Genomic DNA, 24,577 nt, shown 5'->3' with positions numbered 1-24,577 from the left:
AAAGTTATTTAAGAAACCTACTTTAGAGACACCATAATCTTTGTGTTCCAATGGGAGTCTCTTATTTAGGGGTTCTTAAAAAAAAAATGTTAACATTGTTTAATTAAAAAAAAATTTATTTATTAAATAAAATATTATAAAATATAACATTTTAAACATAGATTTAAATAAAAAACTTAAAAACAAAGATTAGAAAAAAAAAACTTCAAGACCATAGTCATCAGTTACCTGCTGCATCAGGTGGTTGACATCGCCTTCGGGAGTGGACAATGATGTTGAACCAGCCATGGCGTTCTCCATGAACTCAGCTTGGACCTCCATATTCACAACTGGTTCTCAAATGAATCCATCATCTCTGACATCTTCTGCAGATTGCCTGTTGAAAGAAACACAGAACATATGAGAATCCCAAGTTGTTTAAAACACAATGAGCCTACTTAGACTTGTCTAGTTCATGCTATTGCACCTTTGTTGTGTTTCCATAAAAACCAAACCTTTATGTCTACCCGGTAAGAATAATGCAAGTCCACATTAACCTAAATGTCATAACTAAGTCTTAACCAGCACGCATAAACTAAACCCTAATCAAAGTTTAGCAGCACATCAACAGGCTCTTTCTCAGAGGAATAGAAAACAGATTCACAGACAAGTATAAGAATGAGATGGAGACAAAAATGATCCTCACATGCAAGAGAGCATATCAAGATAAATACACAAACCTTTATCCTTTCAAGTCAAGTTGAGACGTGAGCCACGTCTTGCATTAAAAATGGGAGTGGGGAAGCTACAAGTAGCATTGACACACTATAAACATCACCAAAGAAGAAGAAGAGATGAACCAAGTGGGTTATACCACTTGTAAGCAAGTGGGTTACTGCCAAGAATCTCCTCTTCTGCGCTATACCACTTGTAAGAAAGTGGGTTACTGCTCTTAAGTCTCTGTAACAAGTCGTTAACAACCAAATCAATCTACTACACATGCAGATAAACTAGTACTTACTCTATAGTTTCACTGCTTACCTCATACTTAATGTGAGGGATCTCAGGGAAGAACTCTCCTTCCCAATCACCAGAACCGCTACACTTCGCTCCCGACTCCGCAGGACACGTTTGTGGATCAGCAGACTTCACACGAATCAAATGAATAAGTAAACTTTAGAAGAAGCTCAGAAACGTTTAATGATCGAAAAGATTAGAGTTTGAACTTACCACCAGAAAATAAAGCAGTGTATGAGCAGAGACAATAAAAATTTCAACTTTCTTCATAGTGTTCAACCAGAAGAACAAAACCCTGAACAATGGCGATTGGTGAGAATAAAACAATGACGATTGGTTTGAGCTTAAGCCCAGAAACCCAGATGCAAACTCAGAGGTCTTGGCATCAATCGCTGCAGAAGAGAATCAATTCATCATTCAAAATCTGAGAATTACAGAGGAGGGAGAGACGAAATCAACTCACATGGTCTGGTTTGGGCTTGTGGCAAATGGTTCTGATGATGATCAAACGTCCACGAATGTCAGGCTTCTCTTGCGTTTCAAATCTATACCAATAGGAACGCAAAAAACTCAGTACAAAGATAGTAAAACGAAATTGAGGTCGAAGGATCAGGATTCGTGAACCGTCGGTCTTCTTCTTTAGACTTTACACCGGCGAAGAAGGAGATGAGAGGAGAGGAGAGATGAGAGAGAGAGCAGACTTTGAAGCGTGTCCCATAAGCGACGTCTCTATTTCCCATAATCAAGCGGCGTTTCTTCTATTAAAAGGTAATTTTCTTTTTTTAAAATCACAATTAATTTAAGAAACCCTCGTAACAAATCCGAATAATGATGCTCGAAGCACCCCCGGCCTTAACCTCCTTTATACTATTCAACTCCAAACACATCTCATATATAATATACATATACAAAGTCAAAAACTCCGCGCGAAACGCGGATCTCTCCAGTTAAGAATAAAAGTGAAAGGTGTTGAAATCAAATTAAGAATAAAAAAAATCATTTTATAGATGTGAAATATTTATAATTTTTGATATAATATTTTCAGACAACAAACGGAAAGGTTAATAATATCTCAACGTTATGAATCAAGCACTGATGTTGTTTTTGGTTTTTTTGCATGTCACGGTGAGTTCTATAGGAACCACGTTGAATTATTCTTGGACGACAAGATAAACAGAGCGGAGGTTCTTTTCCCGGGAGTAGGTTGCTTCTTGATCGCTGTCTTCCTTGGCGCTGCTGTTCACTATTCTAATGCAACTGATGTCAAAGCTAAACTAGAGTCTTTACCTAGCGAGTATAAAGCTGGGATACACAGGGAAGGGTAAGAAGATGCTAAAGTAGTTCCGAAGTATTGTATTCTAATAGGGCTGTAGGATGTTACAAGAGTAACATGTTAACTTAAAGATTTAAAAATTTCACAGGGATTTCTATTCTTCCATTAAAAAAGGTGAGGACAACCCTGAAAAAGGTAAACCCTATTATATATTTTATAAGATTGAGAAACTTTGTGATGATCTTATGATCTATTCTTAGGTTTGTCCTTACCCTTAACAGAGGAAAACTGATCTCGAGTCTCATGAGCACCAGTAGAAAAAGCGAAAGCGGGGACGGCAGGATTCTTTGTAGAGCTAGAGAACAAAAGAGCAATCAAGGTTCAGTCACATTGACCAAAGAGAAAAAAAAAAACTCGAAACCTTGAACTCAAAGTTCGAAACTTGTTATGCAAGATTGCATAACAAAAGGAGAGTATATTCTTGGTTGGTGTTAAGAAAAAAACTTCTCATTGGCAGGTCTTTGGAAAGAGCACAATGATCTGACTCTTTTTAACGCTCTTCGCTGGAACCTGCCTCTCTTTGTTCTCTCCTGCATTCAACTTGGCAACAAACGGTCAATGGAGCACATTGCCAAAAGGCGTGCCTAAGCTTGTTGTCTACACGGCCTTCTTCTACTTCTCCATCGCGGGTTTTCTCATCGCTCTGATTCTAAACCTCATCTTTCTTTACCGGCCTATGGCAGGCTTAGCGAGATCATCGCTTAAGAAATATGTAAAGACTCTAAAGGTAGAAGTTGGGCTGTTTTTTTGGCTTCTTGTGTGGGTTGGTAATGGTTGCAGTTTTTGGGAGGTCAAGCTGCTGGATACGCGGCTGCAGACTCTGTCCAAGTTAGTTTTTGATCTCTTGGTTTAGTTTTGTTCATACTGGTTTGATTTTGAGTATATGAGTGTCATTTGTTTTGGTTTTATTAGGCACTACCTCTTGTGAGCACATTTTGGGGTATAATTTGTTTGGAGAGTATTGGAGATCGTCCAGAAGAACTTATGTACTTCTCGTTAGCATGTTGCTCATGTTTGTGGCGGCAGTGGCCATTCTCATGGCGTCTTCTGGTCGCCGTGGTCACCGGAAATGATGACATTTTCTTATATAGTTTTACTATACGTTTGAGGGCTCGTTGTGAATATCAATAATCGAATGTTGCGTTTATTTTATTTTCTAATCAAGTTGGAAAATATTGGTATATTTCTAAAGTACATTATAGTTTTCTCGTTCTACTTATAGCTTTATCTGAATAACATTGCGTGTATGCATAAGTTCAAATATAACTTAAAGTTGTAAATTAGTCATAACACTGTACGACGTAACTCAAATTTCAATGCTTTAAAGTTCAAATAATTCATGATTTATATTATTCTGAGTTACTTATGAGAGAGATTCATAACTTCAGTTAAATCAATGATAAATTAGTCCACATAATGAAAACATATGCCCCGTGTTGCGATGCCGAATGTAAGTGATGTGATCCGAGAAAAGTGGTGAATTTGAGGCTTGTTATATAGCCAAAGGAATCATGCACGTTCTTTCGAACAATATACTCGCCAGGACTTGTTAATGATAATTTTTTTAACATCTCGTATTATACTTAAGAAGTACCCGTTACAAGCTATGACTGGAACTCATATAGTTCGATAAAATTTACAAACTGGAGTAGCCTTAGTTTACAAGGAATGTAAAAGGAATTCGTATCTCCCAAATAAATCAAGAAAGGGCTTTGTTAACTGATACTCTGATGGTGACCTCATTTGAACTTACAGTGATGAGTGACAAATATTTAAAGACTTCTCTTGTGCGCCTGAGTTATTCTCCTCCACATAATCATTAGGAAAAACTGTTTCTCACAAGTCACATCTAGTGATCCAGATGAAATCATTTAGTCCAATTATTTGCATCCCACATATTTGAATAAGCTGTTGCACACTTGCACCCATATATATACACTCATTCGGTTTCAACCAAACCTATTCTAAAGTAAGTATTATATCAAACGAAACTTGAATCACTTATTTATAAAAGTTTACTTGTAGTCCAAGAATGGCCGCATAGAGCGTATGTTAGAGAGAAACAACTGTCCCACCGTCTCTAGATCCACAAAACGGCGTCTTTTCCAAAGACTCAGTCTACTCACCGGAGAAAAACCTCTCCATCCGCATATACTTCCACGGTGGTGGCTTCGTCGTCGAAACAGCATTCTCACCGACTTTATCACACTTTCCTCACTTCAACCGTCGCCGCCGAAACTGCTTAGCGGTGTCAGTGGACTACCGTCGTGCGCCGGAGTTTCCGATTCCGATCCCGTACGAAGACTCGTGGGATGCTCTGAAGTGGGTGTTCGCTCATATCACTAAGTCTGGACCAGATCATTAGATAAACAACCACGCCGACTTCAAGAACGTGTTCTTCGCCGGAGATAGCGCCGGAGGAAACATGACGCATCATCTAGCCCTTCGAGCACTATCTTGATTCATCTGTACTTCTGGGGGGAAGACTCCGCCGGATGAATTGGAGACAAGAGATGAAGCCATGAGGAAAATGATTGAAGCTGGCTGGAGAACCGTGAGTCCGAATAGCGTAAACGGAGCGGATGACCCGTTGATTAACGTGGTCGGATCTGGTGATTCTGATCTATCCAGGTTAGGTTGCGGACGGATTCTTGACCAGAGCCGGCCCTGGCATCAAGCGAATAAAGCAATTGCTTGCGGCTTTTCGGCCACATAATCTATATTTCTTCTTTAGTTTAGTGGCAACGCGCACTCATCTCACCTTCTTCAGATCACAGGTTCGTCCATAAGTTGGTACAGTTCCAGCCACATTTTGTTTTTTTTGCTTCTGGTCTTAAATATTCTAGGAACGGCCCTGCATGTCAGTATTACTAATTCAGGACTGAAATATAATCAAAAGTGTATATCCAAGTAAATTAGCAGATAAATGAGTAGATACAAGATAGAGCCTAAAAGGGGACTTAGCTAAGGTTGCAACGTGAGGCTCATGCTAGTTAGCACATTTGTTATGTATATTTGGCTTGTTCTGTTTTCTTAGTTTTTGATTTCTGAATGATTTAGTAGTCAGCATGCTTTTCCGAATGAAGATATGATTATGTCAGTCGTTGACTGTGACGGAACTGGCAAAAAAACAAAAAAAAAAAAAAAAATCTAATCTGAACGCAAATCAAGAATGATCAATTTTCTACAAAATTATATTATTTAAAATAAATAGAAAAGGAGATGTCTCTATCAAATGGGCCTGCCAGTAGTATCACAGCCGCAAGCAAATTCTGAATCTTCCAATCAAATGGGACTCTATAAGCAAATAATTAAACTAAAACTTGCAACTTTTTCTTTCTTGTCCTCTCTCTGTTCTCTGGTTATCATCTGTTGTTGTTATACATCAAACTTAAGGACTTTTTTTGAGCAAATCAAACTTAAGGACAAAAGCTTCAAAAAGGTAAATTTATTTCAAGAAATCCACTAGTCAAAGATCTTTTTCTTTTTGGTCTCTCTTCTTATTGCTTCTCTAGTAATCCAAAAGATTTTCTCTCTCTTGTATGTATATTGTCAGTTTTCCTGAGATTTTCATAGATCTTTGATAGAACTACAACCCTCACTTTGAATTTGATGGATCTTAATATTGTTTATGTTCACACAAGAATAGTGAAGAGTGTTTGCTTTAGATCAAGAAAGTAGTGAAATTTGGTGAACAGAGAGGTTTGAGTTTTATTTATATCTTCTTGTATCAGCTTGTGTCTTGGTGTTCTGTTCTTGGAACCTTCCGTGAACTCTACTAACCTTACAATCTTCTTCTTGCAGCAGTTTTTGTGATTTTATAGTATGCATAGAGAGTGAAAAGATGTATATGATCGAGAGCAAAGGAGGAGCAATCGCTTGTATGCTCTTGGCTCTTCTCTTCTTAGGGACATGGCCAGCAATAATGACTCTAACTGAAAGACGTGGCCGGCTTCCTCAACACACTTATCTTGACTACACAATCACAAATCTGTTGGCTGCAGTGATCATAGCGTTCACACTAGGCCAAATAGGTCCAAGCAGACCAAATTTCATTACACAGCTTTCTCAAGTCAGTTACATATCCATATAGACATATATACATACATCTCATTAAAAATTTGTTGGATTAGTATTTGTTAAAATGCATATTTTTTTTTTGATAATAGGATAATTGGCAGTCTGTGATGTTTGCAATGGCTGGAGGAATAGTTCTTAGCCTTGGAAACTTAGCGACACAATATGCTTGGGCTTTTGTTTTTATCAGTCACTGAAGTCGTCACATCTAGTATCACTGTAGTTATTGGTAAACTCTTGTTTCTTTTAAACTACTTTAAACTGATTCTTTCTTCTCATCAACATTTTGTTTTGTTTTTGAATAGGCACAACTTTGAACTATTTCTTGGATGATAGAATCAACAGAGCTGAGATCCTTTTCCCGGGCGCCGCTTGTTTCTTGATAGCAGTTTGTTTCGGCTCTGCTGTTCATAAGTCAAATGCAGCTGATAACAAATCCAAACTCCAAAACTTCAATAGGTTGAACAACATTCACAACTAGTTCTTTATTTTTGGTCTGGTTTGTGTTATGTTTTAAACTAATCTTGATCTTGTTTCAGTTTAGAGACTACTTCTTCTTTCCAAATAGAGACAAATCATGCAAACAGCGGGTTAGGGAAGAGAAGCAAAAGAAGGGACTGCAGCTTTTCTTATAGAGCTTGAGAAACAGAGAGCTATAAAGGTGAAACAATATTTTCATTTTTAGGTACAATCATATGGCTATTAGTTTCTTGAAAAAATCAAGATTTGCATTGATAGGTCTTTGGGAAAAGCACAATAATTGGACTGGCAATAACTTTCTTTGCCGGTATCTGTTTCTCCATGTTCTCTCCTGCATTCAACTTAGCTACAAACGATCAGTGGCACACATTGAAACATGGGGTTCCAAAACTCAGCGTGTACACCGCTTTCTTCTACTTCTCAATCTCTGCATTTGTGATTGCTCTGATACTAAACATCAGATTTCTCTATTGGCCTGTACTTGGTCTCCCAAGATCTTCTTTCAAGGCTTACCTAAATGACTGGAACGGTAGAGGATGGTCTTTCTTGGCTGGATTTCTCTGTGGATTTGGTAATGGTCTTCAGTTCATGGGTGGTCAAGCCGCAGGCTATGCAGCTGCAGACGCTGTTCAGGTTTAGACTTCATAAATATTATTCTCTGTTCAGTGGTTTAAGAGTGAAAAAAATAAGCAAACAAACTTATCTTTTGATGGGTTTCAGGCACTTCCACTTGTGAGTACGTTTTGGGGGATATTGCTGTTTGGAGAATACAGAAGATCATCGAGAAGAACATATGTTCTTCTTATTAGTATGCTCTTCATGTTCATTGTCGCAGTTGCAGTTCTTATGGCCTCATCAGGACATAGAATATGATTTGAGAAAGGAGTTCACATAGAAAACATCTACAATTTCAACTGCTAAAACTAAAAGGAACACAGTTTTAGTTCATGAACTTGTCATGATTTTAGTCCATGAAATTAGCTCTTGAAACTGTCCTTTTAAGGATGGAGAAGAGCCCTAAAAGAATATTAAGTACCTTCACTAATGGCTGTAGCATGTTCAAAAGTGTTAAGATGGTTTCTTTCCTCTTAGTTATCTTTCAACATCAATTTTATGTTTACATGTTTGATATAACATGGACCTTAAACATAGTATTTGATATGATTATTTTTAGACGTTGTTATGTTCTTGATAATGGGTAGTGCTCCTCATAAGCTCCATGTTATGTTCTCCCCTTTCATCGCTCATGATACCAACTCTAGATATGGCTAAGGTTTCCTCAAGAAGAGGATCTAAATCCACAATCCTCACCACGCCTCTCAACTCCATGATCCTACAAAAACCCACTGGCACATTCAAGACCTGAATTCTATTCTTGGATTCCCCTTATGTGCAGCTCGGGTTACCAGAACGATGTGAAAACGCTGATTTCTTCACCTCAAACAACATTGATGATAGACACTACATGATCCTTATAATTCTTTCTCGACTTCAAAGACCAGCTTGTGAAGCTCCTCCAGACAATGCGACCGAACTGTCTTCGCGGACATGTTCTTTCAGTGGGCTACTGGAGCTGCTGAGAAGTTCAGTGTACCAAGACTTCTGTTCCACGGCACTGGCTACTTCTCTCTATGCTCTGATTGTTCATCAGAGTGAACCAAAAAAGAAAGAGTTAGAGAATATTTTATATGTTTTAAAATAAAATCAATTTTTTATAAAATGATTTTAACAAAAGTTTTAATTTATAAAATTATAATTATTTTAAATAATATTTTAATATTCAATTTTATCATTTTCGATTTTAAAATGTTAAATTGCTAAAATTTATCATAAGCTTATATTTATGAGAAAAAAACAAAAATAGCACTAAATATGTTTCCAAACTAGCACTCAAGGTCAAAAGTCACAAAAATAGCACTTAATGTTAGTCACAAAAATAGCACTTAATGTTTTATCAAAAGTCACAAACTTAGGGTTTAGAGTTAAAGGGTGGGGTTTAGGATTTAGGGTTTACGGTTTAGAGTTTAGGGTTTAGGGTTTAGATTTTAGGGTTTAGGGTTTAGATTTTAGGGTTAGGGTTTAGAGTTTAGGGTTTAGGGTTTAGAGTTTAGGGTTTAGAGTTGAGAAATGAGGTTTTGGAGATAAGATTTCAAATTTGAAAAATAAAAAAAATTAAAATTTTCAAAGGATAAACTTAGAAATGTGCTATTTTGGTCATTTAGTTTTTGAGTGCTATTTTTGTGATATAAACTTAGAAAGGTGCTATTTTGGAGATTGTTGAAGATAAATATAGGGCAAATCTCCAAAATAGCACATTTCTAAGTTTATATCACAAAAATAGCACTCAAAAACTAAAATGACCAAAATAGCACTTTTTTATGTTTATCCTTTGAAAATTTTAATTTTTTTATTTCAAAATTTGAAATCTTATCCCAAAACCTCATTTCTCAGCTCTAAACTCTAAACCCTAAACTCTAAACCCTAAACCCTAAACTCTAAACCCTAAACCCTAAACCCTAAACCCTAAACTCTAAACCCTAAACCCTAAACCCTAAACCCTAAACTCTAAAATCTAAACCCTAAACCCTAAACTCTAAACCCTAAACCCTAAATCCTAAACCCCACCCTTTAATTCTAAACCCTAAGTTTGTGACTTTTGATAAAACATTAAGTGCTATTTTTGTGACTTTTGACCTTGAGTGCTAGTTTGGGAACATAAACTTGATTTAGTGCTATTTTTGTATTTTTCTCTTATCTAATAGTAGTATTAATACTTATTATTTTTCGAATTTTACTTTATGTATTGTAAAATATAAAAAAAATTAGGGTAGAATTATCTTATCATATACTACAAGATAAGATAATCTCAAAAAAAACGAAAAAAACATATTTTCAAATTTAAAATAGTAAATATGATATATTCGTAATTATCCGTATGATTTTATATGCCGAGTATATGAATACAGTCCAGATGGTATTAGTGTATTTAAACCTAGGATGACGAAGTGTTTGTTATAAATAGACCAATCATCCAAACCTTACGTAACCAAATCAATCATGTATATTTACATAAATCCGGATGTGGAACCAGAACTGGAAACAATATGTCTGTTTCTTAAGGATGCAACAAGGAGTTTATATCAAAACTTGCTAAATCTTTCCAGCTTTATCTACAAATCATTGCCTACTTTTGCTCCGAGTCCAACACCACCGCTGCCGCTGTGAATCCCGATAGCGAACCATACCTCTCACCGGTGTGAAAAAGGCTTTTGTTCCATTTTTTTTGTTTTTGTTCTTTTTTAATTGACTTATTGTTGCTTTTAGATTTAATTGTTTAATAAAGCGGTAGTTTCAATAAACTATTCTTAGTTTCAGTTCTTGGCAAACATCAAATGGTATGATATTCGATCATGGTTTTGATTTAAAGTTGCAAAGTTTTTGTTCGTCTCCCTCATATAGAATGTTTTGTTGAGCAGCTCTATTATGTTTCAAATCCAAACCCTTGGCTTTACTACGTTTTAGTACCCAGACCTTGTTTTGCCATTTGTACTAATCTTGAATGTCTTGTTATTTCATTAGTGATTAAGGCTAAACTCAATCTGAAACTGTGAAAGACATATTTACAAAGAGTAGAGCTCGTGGATCTTTCTAACAAAAAGAAAGTTTCAGAGATCGAACGGAATATTTTATTATGTTATTGTCCCTAATTATCCAAGTTATTTTTATATGCCGACTATATGAATAGGTATAGTTCGGATATGATTGGAGTGATTAATTACTACTCCAAACAGAACTAGGATAACAAAAAAATCATCTACTATAAATAAAACTAGATTTTGACCCACGCTTTAAAAAGTGCGGGATTAATTTTTTTTAAAAATTCTACAAATTTTTTAATTATAAGACTTTTTTTAATTATAAGATTAAGTGTTTTTATATATGATAACTATATACATTAAATTTATTGATTGTTTATGTTATAATTATAGATATTAGATATGCTATAAAAAAATATATTTATATTTATGAAATTATTTTTAAGAAGTTAATTTTTAGAAAAATATAGTATTAATTTTAATTTATTCTAAAGTATTATATTTATATACTAAAGATATTTTCTCATTACATAATTTAATATATTTTTGCACATTTTATTTTTAAAGATAATATTTATTAAATTATTTAGATTCATATATTGTTCCAATTATATAAAAACACTACTATATAAGTTGCAACAATGAAAGATATTTCTCATTACATATTCTAATATTATTCTTTGCAGATTTTTTTTTATTTGCAGATTTTAACTTTTAGTGATTATTTATTTACTTATTTACTTAGATGCATATATTTGTTTCAACCATATAAAACTCAACTATAAAATTGTAAAAAGGAAATTTTATGATTTTGTTATTTCTCAGAATTAGGAAAATACACTACAAAAAACACATCAATTCATTTGTATCTCATAAATAAATTATATTAGTTTAATTTATTTATTACCCGCAAAATTAAGTATACTTCATATGATTAGAAATATATAATTATTCAAAACAAGAAAAAATCTGGTCGAAAAAAGAATTGTTATGGGTATGATAAAGTTTTACCGAAATTAAATGTTAATCGTTAATTAGCATTTATGGTTATGTTTTGGTTTGTAAAGAAAATTTATTTGTTACCATAAATATAGGATATCTCTATTATTGTAAATATGATGAAAATCTAAGGGTAGAATCCTAAATTTTAAAATAGAATTTTGCTTTAATAGTATAGATGAACTAAATTGGAGGCTTCTCAGTCCTGCCGCATAGGATAAAATATTCGTGACCAATCATTACTAACAACCATAATAATAATATCGAGCCCATTGACTAACAACCATAATAATAATACTACTACTACTAATCGTTTGACCCAGCACACCAACACCATCGTTACCCAATAACATTAAAACAAATCTTTACTCATTTGGCCTATTTTATCCTATGTAGCAAGACTGAGAAGCCTCCAATTTAGTTCCTTTTATTTATAGTAGATGGCCTATTTGTTTTACAGATTCATTTGTAAGCCAACATCTCATATAATTTCCTCTTCCTCTAACCTAAAAATCCCACGATACAGCGCCGCCCAACCATAGCGTCTTCCCATCTTCTCCGGTTAACAACTGAGACTCCAACAATTAAAACTTATTATTACTCCTCCCAACGAACGGCCGTCGTCTAACTCTCTAAATCCCTCTCTCACAATGATATCGAAGGCTCTTCAAGACACCATAATTACTCACTCTGATGAAACGCATCCCAGCTCTCTCCATTCCATCTCCAGACTATATATATACCCCAACCAATCTGTCTTGCTCAGATCCTCAAATCCATTCCTAACACCATGGCAAATCAAGCGGCAGACACCAACGTGCATGATCCTCGTCAACATCAAGTTCAGATCACAAGAAACAGTGAATAAAGCCTGAGAGTGATAACTGAGAAATGCCTATATGCCAAGTCCCACAACATAACTTTATCATTTACCAAAATGCATTGCAGACTACAGAGCTATCGAGGAAGGTCCATTACTTTCACATCACACTAGAAGCAGTAGTGAATACACCTGACTCAGAATGCCTAACGTCGCCGGTTTGTTCCCGGATCCGTATTCGTTGCCGGAGCTGTTTCTCGCCGGCGAGTATTTCTGGGATTCCGAGTTTCCTCTGGAGCCGTTGTTTATGGATGGAATCAAAATCCAGAAACCGTTCCGAACCAGAACGAACCGGAGGATTTCTCGTTCAATTTGAATGAAGATTTCGATGCAACTCCATGGGATGTCGACGATTTCTTCGAGCCTGATTAATTTTTAAAATTTTGATTTTTACTGGTTCTGAGATTTTTGTGACGATGATGATGACGTGGATGCATCTAGACCGTATGCTTGCCTTTTTCGTTTATTGACGTAGACGGTTCTGATAGGCTAGACGTTGGAGCGCAAGAATTGCTTTGTTTATAATTTTAAGTAGGTGTTTCCTGCATCCTGTGCACTAATTTTTTTAAAATCTAATTTATATTTAAAAATGAATTATATTAATATTATAGATTTTACTATTTTCTTGCTAATATTTAATTTAGATTTGATATATATTAAATCAATTTGTATAAAACTAATATAAATAATATAAAAATGTATAATTATCAAATATTTAATCTAAACAATATTTATAAAATTTATAGATACATAAGACTAATGATCTTACGATTAGATATTTAAATTTTTAAAAAATTATAGATATTTTTGAAAGGTTTATTAATACAAATTGTATAAGTATACAAAGTAATAATATTTCGAAATTTGAAATGTTACATATGAATATATTTATTTTATAGATGATGTATGAACTATTACCATATTTTAAAAAGTTTACCAAAAAGAAATATCAATATTAAATATAATATATGAATTATTATCATATTCTAATAAGTTTGCCAAAAATATAAATCAACATTAAATGAAATTATTTATGTCATATTTTCCGGAAGCCATGCCATCAATTTCAGTAGCCATGTCGTATTTATTTTGTGAAATTGATCGTATAAAAGATGTATAAAAGACATGTGGCAAAATCACTTAGGGGAATGTGGCTGAGTAAGTATTGTAGTTAAGATAAAAATGTCAGGGTCTGTTAAGGTTTTTGGCCCAACATTTTCGTTATTTGCTTGTCTTAACGCGAGGAAGCAGAAGAATATACAAAGTGTTTATAATGTTCACTACATTCACATGTGTTTTTTTAAATATTTGTTTTGGTTAAAATTTGATATACATGATTGAGTGTATATATTTTTGCCACTTACCAATATTTAATAGATATTTGATAATAATTTTTTTTATTTGTGCAGGTTAATAAATATTAACCTGTTGTTTTTGTTAATTTATTTTAAAATGAAATAAAATATTAAACTTTTTAATTTTTTTGCATTAGTTTTTCCATGAATTATCATTAATTTTATGAGATTTTATTTCTTGAAAATTGAACTCTCGACTTTTTGATATTTGTCTAAACTTAATAAGGTAATATTACATTTAAAATTGTTTTATATAATATATACTATATTGATATTTTCAGATTATCAAAAACGCCTTCAGTTTTAGAATTGTAATTAATTAATTTTAAATATAATGACAAAATCTGTAAATAAAAAAAATTACAAAAAATATTTAATTTATTGTAAATATAATGGTTAAATGTGCAAATAAAAGCAAATATTAAACGTGGTTTAATCCTAAGCTTTTTTTATTTAATCATCACTCCATGGATATAAGTGGAAGGGATTTTGAGTATTGTATAATTTTAAATGGACATCTAATAATAACATTATATAAATAATTATATTATGAAATCAAATCATGAAAATTTAATGAAAATATATAATTTTATCTATTTAATTGCTAAACAAAATTGTAACTATACTTTGTTATTTTTTTTTTAATAATTAACCACTATTTAGGAATAAAGTACAAAATTAATGTATGCAATGACTATAAACACAATTGTATAGTTATGCAACATTACAAATTCAATACATTTATCAAAATCTCTTTCTAATATTTTTAAAAAATATTATACACAAACATATAAATTAAATTTTTTATAACATATAAGAAAACAAATTGCAGAAAAATGTAACATATTTACACACAAAAAAAAAATAGAAACAACATTATACCCGCACTTGAAGCACGGATTAAGATCTAAAATAGACTAATACAATTACAAAGAAAACGGGCATATGTGTATATAATTACAAAGAAACGAGTATATGCCGACGGGTCAACTTTTAAATTGCTATTATTTTATAAAATAAATTTTGATTAAGATTTAGACACAAATATGATTACACAAAAAAACAAAAATATAATTACAAAAAAAAAAACAAATATGAAAATTAAATTTCTAAAAGAAAAATCAAAACAAAAATATACCGTCCTTTGAAGGGCGGATCAGAACCTAGTTGTATACTTAAAGTAGAAGAAAATGATTTTTCCTCTGTTTTTATATTTGGGACCAATAATGCCATCCTAAGAAACCACATGATTTTGCATAATATTATCCTTTGCCATTCATAATTATTTTATTTTCATTTTTGTTATGAATCACCTATGTTATCCTCAAAAATGGTGTGAAGACAGATCAAAGACCTAATTTCTGAGTTGTTGTATGAAGATGTATTAGTAGAAGCTTTAGAAACAGAATGTTAGATTAAAAAATGGAGGAGAAAGAGCAATATAATTATGACTCATTTTTCTCTCTCTCTTTTTTTTTTAACAATTTGAGATGTTGAAATAATAAAAGTGTATAGCAAGCTGGGATGAATGAAAGCAAACAAATTGAAATACTTCTCTACTGTTGGTAATCCAGATATTTTATGAATGGATGCATGCAAAACCAAGATTACACCTTTTGTTAGCTTAAGAGTCCTACTGACAAAGAGATACCAAAGTGTATTTACCAAAAAAAATATTTTAAGACATGCGCCTCCCATAATCCATCCACCTAGAAATCCACCAAATCAAATTAATAGTCGTGAAGAACATGATCATAAAAGGTGGGATCAATATCTACCTTACCATAGTCGGGTAGGGTCGGGCCGGGCGATATAGTTGGTAAGTAGGCTTCGAAGAGAGGCCCAATGGGATACATATATATAATTAGACACAATATTTTTCTAAATTTGGATTCTGCGGCAGTATAAAGAAAAAGCAAACCCTAAACTCTTCTTCCCGGGCTTCCTGTGACGCCCAGACCCGGTTTCCCTTACGGCGGTTCGTCCTCAGTTCGCTTCCCTCGACCAAACTGGCCATATCCGAATTTTTCTCTTAACTTAGGATTTTTATCCAGTTTTCCTCCATGAGGTTCAGCTCAGATCCGAGTGTTCGCTAAGTAATCCAGCATCCTAGCGAATCACTACAACAGACAGTATAATAAACATATACCTTACTGCCTCAGTGCTTCGTTATCTGAAAAATCCATCCGAACACTCCGTCTTATCCAGCCAGCTCGATCAGATACTTAACCGAATCCCCTTGTTCCTTAGTCACTCAGCCAACCATCCCCACGTGACCCAAGCAACAAAGAGAGACGGCTTGGTATCCAACCAGCCATCCAGAACAGACAGTACGCTAACCTTATTAGCGTTCCAGAAACAGTCACCTGATCACCCCCGGATCAGTCAGTACACAGTCGGCTCCACAGCCATCGCTTCAGTCAGTCCTGATCACATCAGGATCAGTCATTACACAGTCGGCTCCACAGCCATCGCTTCTGTCAGTCCTGATCACATCAGGATCAGTCATTACACAGTCGGCTCCACAGCCATCGCTTCAGTCAGTCCTGATCACATCAGGATCAGTCATTACACAGTCGGCTGGCTTGGTCTCCAACCAACCATCCAGAACAGACAGTACGCCGGCCTTGCTAGCGTTCCTGAAACAGTCACTGATCACACCTGGATCAGTCAGTACACAGTCGGCTGGCTTGGTCTCCAACCAGCCATCCATTCAGTCAGTTCTCTTCACGCCTACCCTGCCATCGAACTATCCAGTTCTAGTACGAGTCTCAGTCCATTCAATACCGATCCATCAAGACTCGGCTCAGTGCCATAACCAGTACAGATCCCGAGACTCGATCCTGATTCCAGTCGATCCTCCTTCAGTATGACACTGGTCCCGATCGCCTTCAGCGATCCAATCACGACAGTACCACATCTCTCCATGGCGAGGATCGTTCCAAGCACAGTATCCGATCCTCCCTTCAGTTCATCAGAATAGGCTGATAGCGTATGCTGTCGCACACCGATCACACCGAAACCGTACACAGTATCCGATCGGGGTTGATCAGATCAGGGCATCGAACCCAACTCAGGCCCGCGACCACTGCATCTCGATCTTAACCACCGCAGATAACTCCAGACGCCTCCAATCAGATCAGATCGGGCAACGTCACAGTGAACCGACAGCCCAGCGGTCTCTACCAGACTCCGGTCCGCCTTCCTAGATCTTCAGTACCACCCTTGGCCCAGTCCGCAAGGATCAGTACGCAACTAACCCAGACTCGCGGTCACCATCGATTGCTCGGTTCGGCTTTCCGGCCATGTATCTCACTCTTCTCGTCCCGGTTCTCCTTTCTTTCCTCTGTTATCTGTCCCAGAACAGAGTAAAGCAGAGAGTAGAACAGAGCAGAACAGAGTAGAACCGAGATCCCCTTTCTGATCCGCCGGGTTTCCATTGCTCAGTACGCGGCTCACCTCTTACGACTCAGCCTAAGCCGCCCAGGCACCATCGCTCTCCGACGGTTGGGTTAGAACCGATCAGTCTGTTTCCGCGAACTCAGTCTCTCTCTCGATCCCCTTTTCTCTCTGGGTTCTTTTCTCTGTATTTCCGTCTAGGAGAACCAGTCCGCTCCCGATCAGATCAGGCGGAGTCGCAGAGTACACCAGACAGACCCGTGGCCAATCACTGAGACCCCGATCCCCTTCCCGGCTAACTCCGCTTTCCGGTTCACTTCTCGATCTCTCCGATCCGATTCTCCCTTTTTTGGTAATTCTCTCTCTGTTTTCTGTCTCCGAAAACCCGTATTCCTTCCCTGATCCGCGAAATCCCACTTAAGGGAAACAGATGGGCGGTTTCTCCACCAACCCCACCGACAATCACTGTTCCAAACAGTTATTTACTTAACCCACCGACACCCCGCGCTCCAAGGCGTTTCATGCGCGAGTTTTTCCACTTTTCGGACTTTAACTGTTCCCGCCAGTTTTACTTAGGCGAAAACCGAGCTAGAGCTGACTGATCCAGTCAACAACTCTAACCTTGTCCGAATCAGACTGATACTACTGAATCAGCTCATCTCAGCTTAGCCGACAGTCTTAACCGACTTGTCTGGCCGTCCTGATAAACTGCTCGGTAACTGATCCAGTAACTGATCCCGCCATTCTCCTTAGCTAATCAGTTCATGTTCAGCTCAGTCTCAGTTCCCGTCAGAACGTATACAAGTCAGTCCACACATTGACTAACTTATCTCGGATGACAAGACCAGATGCCTTCTCTGAATCCGTCCAGCTTAGTCCAACAAGCTCACTGCTATATTCGGACATACAGTATCATCTTAATCTGATTAGAACTTATCCAGATGACATGTCCAACATGTCTGTCCCGTTTGATCAGTCCGACCTTGGACTGGTCCAGTTCATAGATCGGGACAGGGATGCTACAACTCTCCCCCACTTGGAATGAACTCGTCCTCGAGTTCAGCAGGCAATAGAACTTTGTTCTACCCATTCAGAACAGTCTCCACCACTTGGAATAAATCCCAATCAAACGGCACTCTTGCCTTGACTCAATGCTCAGGCTTTCGGTCACTCGACCATTTCTGTGTTCCAGACTTCGTGATCACAATCACGCTTGGAGTCCATTCCAACAGACTCGGTTCAATGCACCAACTCACTAAGCATAGTAGTCCTTACTTCCGAGCAATCTCTTGGTGTTTGGACACACACTTTGGCGAGAACGCTAGACTCCCAACAGTGCTGACCAGTTTACCTCAATTCTCGAAGTGTTAACTCACCATCTTAGTTAAGTTTTTCCAGCTTAAACCTTACCCGATCACAGTCACATATTGACTCAGTTTCGTCCTTCTGGAACTCATTTCCAACCAGTCTCAGTCCAATCCTGACTTGACTGTTTGATTCTCGCACTCCAGTGTTCCTTAGCATGGCCTAACTCCGAGTACTAGGAACTTAACCTTTTCAGAATGCATGGATCTCATCTTGATCCTTACAGTTGTTTCCTTCGGATCACTCCTTGATCCTAACCAGTCCTCGACCACTTGTGATCGACATAAGATTTTCTCAGATCTTTATTGATCTTTATGGACACCTCCCGGATCATTCGTGATCCTTACAGACATTTCTTACCGGATCCTACACTTGATCCCTTGTACAGTTTTTCTTTCGGACTCTCAGTCCTTCCCGGTTCACAATTCCAAAATGGGAAACTCATCTAGTTCCCATTGACTCAGTCACGGTTATGTCTTGGAAACTCAGCAGTTCCCAAAGACATCAGTTCATACAATACGTACCTAACGGACATACGTCCTACAGACACGTGATGGCAAACTCTCACTAGTTCCCATCCGTGATTTCATCGCGATCGGAAACCCACAGTAGTGAACTCCTTGAGTTCCAGTAACAGTACAGTTATGTCTTGGAAGGTACATCTCCCACAGACATCAGATGGGGTTTCCGCAGACCACAGTACAGACACGCGATGGCGAACTAATCTAGTTCCCACCGACGCGATTACAGTTACGTCTTGGCAATACTCCGGTTCCCACAGACGTCAGGACAGTACACGCGATGACAGACAGTCACGTCTTGGAAACTCTCGGTTTCCATAGACGCCAGAACAGACAGTATCTGTACAGTTATGCCTTAGCAAACCCATTCAGTTCTAAGGGCATATCATCACCACTCATCATCAATAGCATCTTGTACCTCCGAGTAGTTTCTTGATCACTTAACAAGTCTTGGCAAGAACACTTGACTTCCAATCTCTTGTTCCGATGATCTCAACTCTCGGACCGCACAAATCTACTAAGACAATCAAGCTTCGATAGTCTTGACAATTCCATTGTCCTTTTTCTTGTATCCAGACTTGCTTACACTTGCCACTTGCTATGTGTAAGTCTTACGCAGATTTTTTTTTTTTTTTTTTTTTTTTCCGAATCCATTCATGGAACTTCCAGTTTCAATTTCCGGACCCAGCTTGTCCTTTACCTTGAAAATCTTAGAATCCGTCTAAGCATTCTCAACAGACGTCCCATTTGAATGTAAGTCTCGGTACTTCACATTCCAGCATCAGTGCATTCCAGCATCAGTGCCTTAGCCATTAGTCCTTAGGCTCTTCCATGGATGACTTGTCCAATTCAGTTCCCGATTTCCTGACTCTTTCAGGTTATCTCTTAGCAATCCATCTATCGCCTTAGCCAGTTCATTGAGATTCCATCTCAATCCTCGGACCACCTGTCCAACTCTGTTTCCGTTCACAACCTTCAGCTCATCCACTCGGCTATTCTGCCTTGAATCTGTCCGCTGAAGCTTTCTTTCCAAATTCAGTTAATGGACGTCTTGTCCATACAGAGTTAAAACTCATCAGCTCCTTGGCTCCATATCCGACATCATTGTCCTTGTCTTACTTAAACTTTTCCGAAGCATCCTTGCTTCCTCGAGCCACTTGCTTCAATCCTAACTTCAGCAAGCTTATTATCCTTAAGCTTCAGAATACACTTCGTCAATCTTTCCCGTTTCTTCACTTCAGAATTCGGGTCCATTGACTTAAATAAACCTCTCGGTTGTCTCCAACTCTTAGGTAGATTTATTGGATAACTCTTCTCGAGTAATGCTGAACACCTTAAGCAATCCAATCATTCTCCAAATGATCTTAACTCAGACTTCATTCAACCAATCCAATCATCATCAATGATCTTATCTCTGGTTCTTGACAGTTAGACTTTTAACTTACATTTGCCCATACAATCTGTAAATCCGACTTGATCACTCCCAAGATCAAGTCTCCATCAATTCTCCAATGCTCGCGCTCAGCATTTTCCGCGTCCATTCGGTCTAGACAAATCTTGAATAACCCTTCCAACTCTTTCCTAGAACCGTAATCGCTCTGATACCAATTGTGACGCCCAGACCCGGTTTCCCTTACGGCGGTTCGTCCTCAGTTCGCTTCCCTCGACCAAACTGGCCATATCCGAATTTTTCTCTTAACTTAGGATTTTTATCCAGTTTTCCTCCATGAGGTTCAGCTCAGATCCGAGTGTTCGCTAAGTAATCCAGCATCCTAGCGAATCACTACAACAGACAGTATAATAAACATATACCTTACTGCCTCAGTGCTTCGTTATCTGAAAAATCCATCCGAACACTCCGTCTTATCCAGCCAGCTCGATCAGATACTTAACCGAATCCCTTGTTCCTTAGTCACTCAGCCAACCATCCCCACGTGACCCAAGCAACAAAGAGAGACGGCTTGGTATCCAACCAGCCATCCAGAACAGACAGTACGCTAACCTTATTAGCGTTCCAGAAACAGTCACCTGATCACCCCCGGATCAGTCAGTACACAGTCGGCTCCACAGCCATCGCTTCAGTCAGTCCTGATCACATCAGGATCAGTCATTACACAGTCGGCTCCACAGCCATCGCTTCTGTCAGTCCTGATCACATCAGGATCAGTCATTACACAGTCGGCTCCACAGCCATCGCTTCAGTCAGTCCTGATCACATCAGGATCAGTCATTACACAGTCGGCTGGCTTGGTCTCCAACCAACCATCCAGAACAGACAGTACGCCGGCCTTGCTAGCGTTCCTGAAACAGTCACTGATCACACCTGGATCAGTCAGTACACAGTCGGCTGGCTTGGTCTCCAACCAGCCATCCATTCAGTCAGTTCTCTTCACGCTACCCTGCCATCGAACTATCCAGTTCCAGTACGAGTCTCAGTCCATTCAATACCGATCCATCAAGACTCGGCTCAGTGCCATAACCAGTACAGATCCGAGACTCGATCCTGATTCCAGTCGATCCTCCTTCAGTATGACACTGGTCCCGATCGCCTTCAGCGATCCAATCACGACAGTACCACATCTCTCCATGGCGAGGATCGTTCCAAGCACAGTATCCGATCCTCCCTTCAGTTCATCAGAATAGGCTGATAGCGTATGCTGTCGCACACCGATCACACCGAAACCGTACACAGTATCCGATCGGGGTTGATCAGATCAGGGCATCGAACCCAACTCAGGCCCCCGCGACCACTGCATCTCGATCTTAACCACCGCAGATAACTCCAGACGCCTCCAATCAGATCAGATCGGGCAACGTCACAGTGAACCGACAGCCCAGCGGTCTCTACCAGACTCCGGTCCGCCTTCCTAGATCTTCAGTACCACCCTTGGCCCAGTCCGCAAGGATCAGTACGCAACTAACCCAGACTCGCGGTCACCATCGATTGCTCGGTTCGGCTTTCCGGCCATGTATCTCACTCTTCTCGTCCCGGTTTCTCCTTCTTTCCTCTGTTATCTGTCCCAGAACAGAGTAAAGCAGAGTAGAACAGAGCAGAACAGAGTAGAACCGAGATCCCCTTTCTGATCCGCCGGGTTTCCATTGCTCAGTACGCGGCTCACCTCTTACGACTCAGCCTAAGCCGCCCAGGCACCATCGCTCTCCGACGGTTGGGTTAGAACCCGATCAGTCTGTTTCCGCGAACTCAGTCTCTCTCTCGATCCCCTTTTCTCTCTGGGTTCTTTTCTCTGTATTTCCGTCTAGGAGAACCAGTCCGCTCCCGATCAGATCAGGCGGAGTCGCAGTACACCAGACAGACCCGTGGCCAATCACTGAGACCCCGATCCCCTTCCCGGCTAACTCCGCTTTCCGGTTCACTTCTCGATCTCTCCGATCCGATTCTCCCTTTTTTGGTAATTCTCTCTCTGTTTTCTGTCTCCGAAAACCCGTATTCCTTCCCTGATCCGCGAAATCCCACTTAAGGGAAAACAGATGGGCGGTTTCTCCACAAACCCCACCGACAATCACTGTTCCAAACAGTTATTTACTTAACCCACCGACACCCCGCGCTCCAAGGCGTTTCATGCGCGAGTTTTTCCACTTTTCAGACTTTAACTGTTCCCGCCAGTTTTACTTAGGCGAAAACCGAGCTAGAGCTGACTGATCCAGTCAACAACTCTAACCTTGTCCGAATCAGACTGATACTACTGAATCAGCTCATCTCAGCTTAGCCGACAGTCTTAACCGACTTGTCTGGCCGTCCTGATACTGCTCGGTAACTGATCCAGTAACTGATCCCGCCATTCTCCTTAGCTAATCAGTTCATGTTCAGCTCAGTCTCAGTTCCCGTCAGAACGTATACAAGTCAGTCCACACATTGACTAACTTATCTCGGATGACAAGACCAGATGCCTTCTCTGAATCCGTCCAGCTTAGTCCAACAAGCTCACTGCTATATTCGGACATACAGTATCATCTTAATCTGATTAGAACTTATCCAGATGACATGTCCAACATGTCTGTCCCGTTTGATCAGTCCGACCTTGGACTGGTCCAGTTCATAGATCGGGACAGGGATGCTACACTTCCACCATGTCCTTCCTCAGGTCGCATTGTCCAAAACCCGACCTTATCGAAAGCAGTTCCGGTGGGGAAGGCGTTGATCCCTTTCCCACTGGGAAGAAACCCTTCGTCACTCCCGAAACTAGATCCAAACTGCGACGACATCGACATGGATCACCGCCCAATATCTCTGCGCTACCGAGTCACATCAATGCTCGAGCTGTCTAACCTCGACAAAGCCGTCGAGTACTCTCACCACGCTGTCTCTGAAAAGTATCGTTTCAAAAGAGACACTGTCTTCATCTGCAATTCAGTAATTGGAGCCATGTGCGACGCCAAAAGTTACGAGGAAGCCATCTCTCTGTTCAACTACTTTTTCAACGAGTCTCAAACACTCCCGAACATGCTCTCTTGCAATCTCATCATCAAAGCTCACTGCGACCAAGGCTGTCTCGACGACGCTCTTGATCTTTTAGTCACATAGTCCTAGACGGACGTTTGTCTCCAGGGGTGGATACATACTTGATACTCACGAAAGCCTTGGTTGATGCTAAAAGACTCGACGAAGCTTGCGTTTTAGTGGCGTCCATGGGGCGTTGTTGGATGCGGGAGATACGTAAAGGCTAGCCAAATAATCGAGGAACTGAAGAGTAAACTCCCATGGAGAGTATATCACATGGCAATGGCCCTCTATAAGGTATCGTTGATGGAGTATTGGTTCAAGCAACGCAAAGATGAGGAAGCTATGGAGATATACAAGGTTTTGGACATGTCTGAACAGATGAACGATATTGTCGGAAATAGGGTTTTACGAGTTTGGTGGAGCACGGTAAGAAAACAGAGGCTTGGGAACTGTTCGATGAGATTATAGGATTCTGCTATCCGAGACGTTTGGTATAATGATGAAGTCTTTTAGTGATGAAAAGACTATACCGTTGTCGTGGGCTAGTGAGACGTGTTATAGGACGATCATCGCGTGTCTATGCGAACAAGGAAAGATGTCGGAGGCAGAGGAGTTCTTTGCAAAGATGTTTTCAAACTGTGAGGAAGAGGAATTGATGGTGGGACCTGACGTTTCTGTGGGATTATGTCATCAATCTCCTAAGCTTCTAAGTCAAACAGAAGGTTCGAATATGCTGAGAGTGAAGGAAAGACTCTTGGTCCAGCAGAAGGTTTGCCAAAGCTAATAACATACACGTGAGGAGCACATGAGTTAGGGCAATAGGAATCATCATCTTATGGGTATATCATCGCCATCTTCTCCGACGAGAGAGAGTTGTTACAACAGAATCAGAAGAGAGAGCGAGAGAGCTCGAGATGAGATGAGAGAGCGAGAGCACGAGATGAGAGTGAGCTAGAGAGAGATGTGATTCTCGTTTTATCTAAGCTCAGAGCTTGTTCTTCTTCCTCTATTATACTTGTTGTAAACTCGGATTAGAGTAATCGAGAGAGAGGAAGAAGAGGAGAGAACCTCCGGTGAAAGTACACTGTAATCACAACGTTTATAGTGGATTGGC

General features: G+C 38.7%; 1 protein-coding gene, 1 long non-coding RNA gene and 2 pseudogenes across 2 annotated transcripts; 3 read left to right on the top strand and 1 right to left on the bottom strand.

Moving 5' to 3' along the window:
- Positions 1–263: 263 nt before the first annotated feature.
- LOC125597498 lies at positions 264–1,126 on the bottom strand. The gene is made up of 3 exons (XR_007331751.1): positions 1,021–1,126; positions 720–939; positions 264–376 (listed from the first exon to the last, which is right to left on the bottom strand). It is a non-coding gene; the product is annotated as an uncharacterized LOC125597498 (long non-coding RNA).
- A 172-nt stretch (positions 1,127–1,298) lies between these two features.
- On the top strand, positions 1,299–3,436 carry LOC125597499 (annotated as a pseudogene).
- Positions 3,437–5,658: 2,222 nt separating this feature from the next.
- LOC111213476 (ureide permease 1) lies at positions 5,659–8,073 on the top strand. The gene is given in 9 exon segments (XM_048772192.1): positions 5,659–5,771; positions 6,134–6,401; positions 6,499–6,587; positions 6,589–6,635; positions 6,712–6,865; positions 6,946–7,005; positions 7,007–7,067; positions 7,145–7,519; positions 7,607–8,073. Coding segments are annotated over 8 exon segments (1,167 nt in total). The 5' UTR covers positions 5,659–5,771; positions 6,134–6,173; the 3' UTR covers positions 7,760–8,073.
- A 14,765-nt stretch (positions 8,074–22,838) lies between these two features.
- LOC125597497 lies at positions 22,839–24,247 on the top strand (annotated as a pseudogene).
- Positions 24,248–24,577: the final 330 nt, after the last annotated feature.

Source organism: Brassica napus, unplaced genomic scaffold (genome assembly GCF_020379485.1).
Source record: "Brassica napus cultivar Da-Ae unplaced genomic scaffold, Da-Ae ScsIHWf_146;HRSCAF=261, whole genome shotgun sequence".
In the NCBI taxonomy this organism is placed as follows: Eukaryota; Viridiplantae; Streptophyta; class Magnoliopsida; order Brassicales; family Brassicaceae; genus Brassica; species Brassica napus.
The sequence above is the reverse complement of the archived record's forward strand: the minus strand, read 5'-3'. Positions and strand labels throughout refer to the sequence as shown.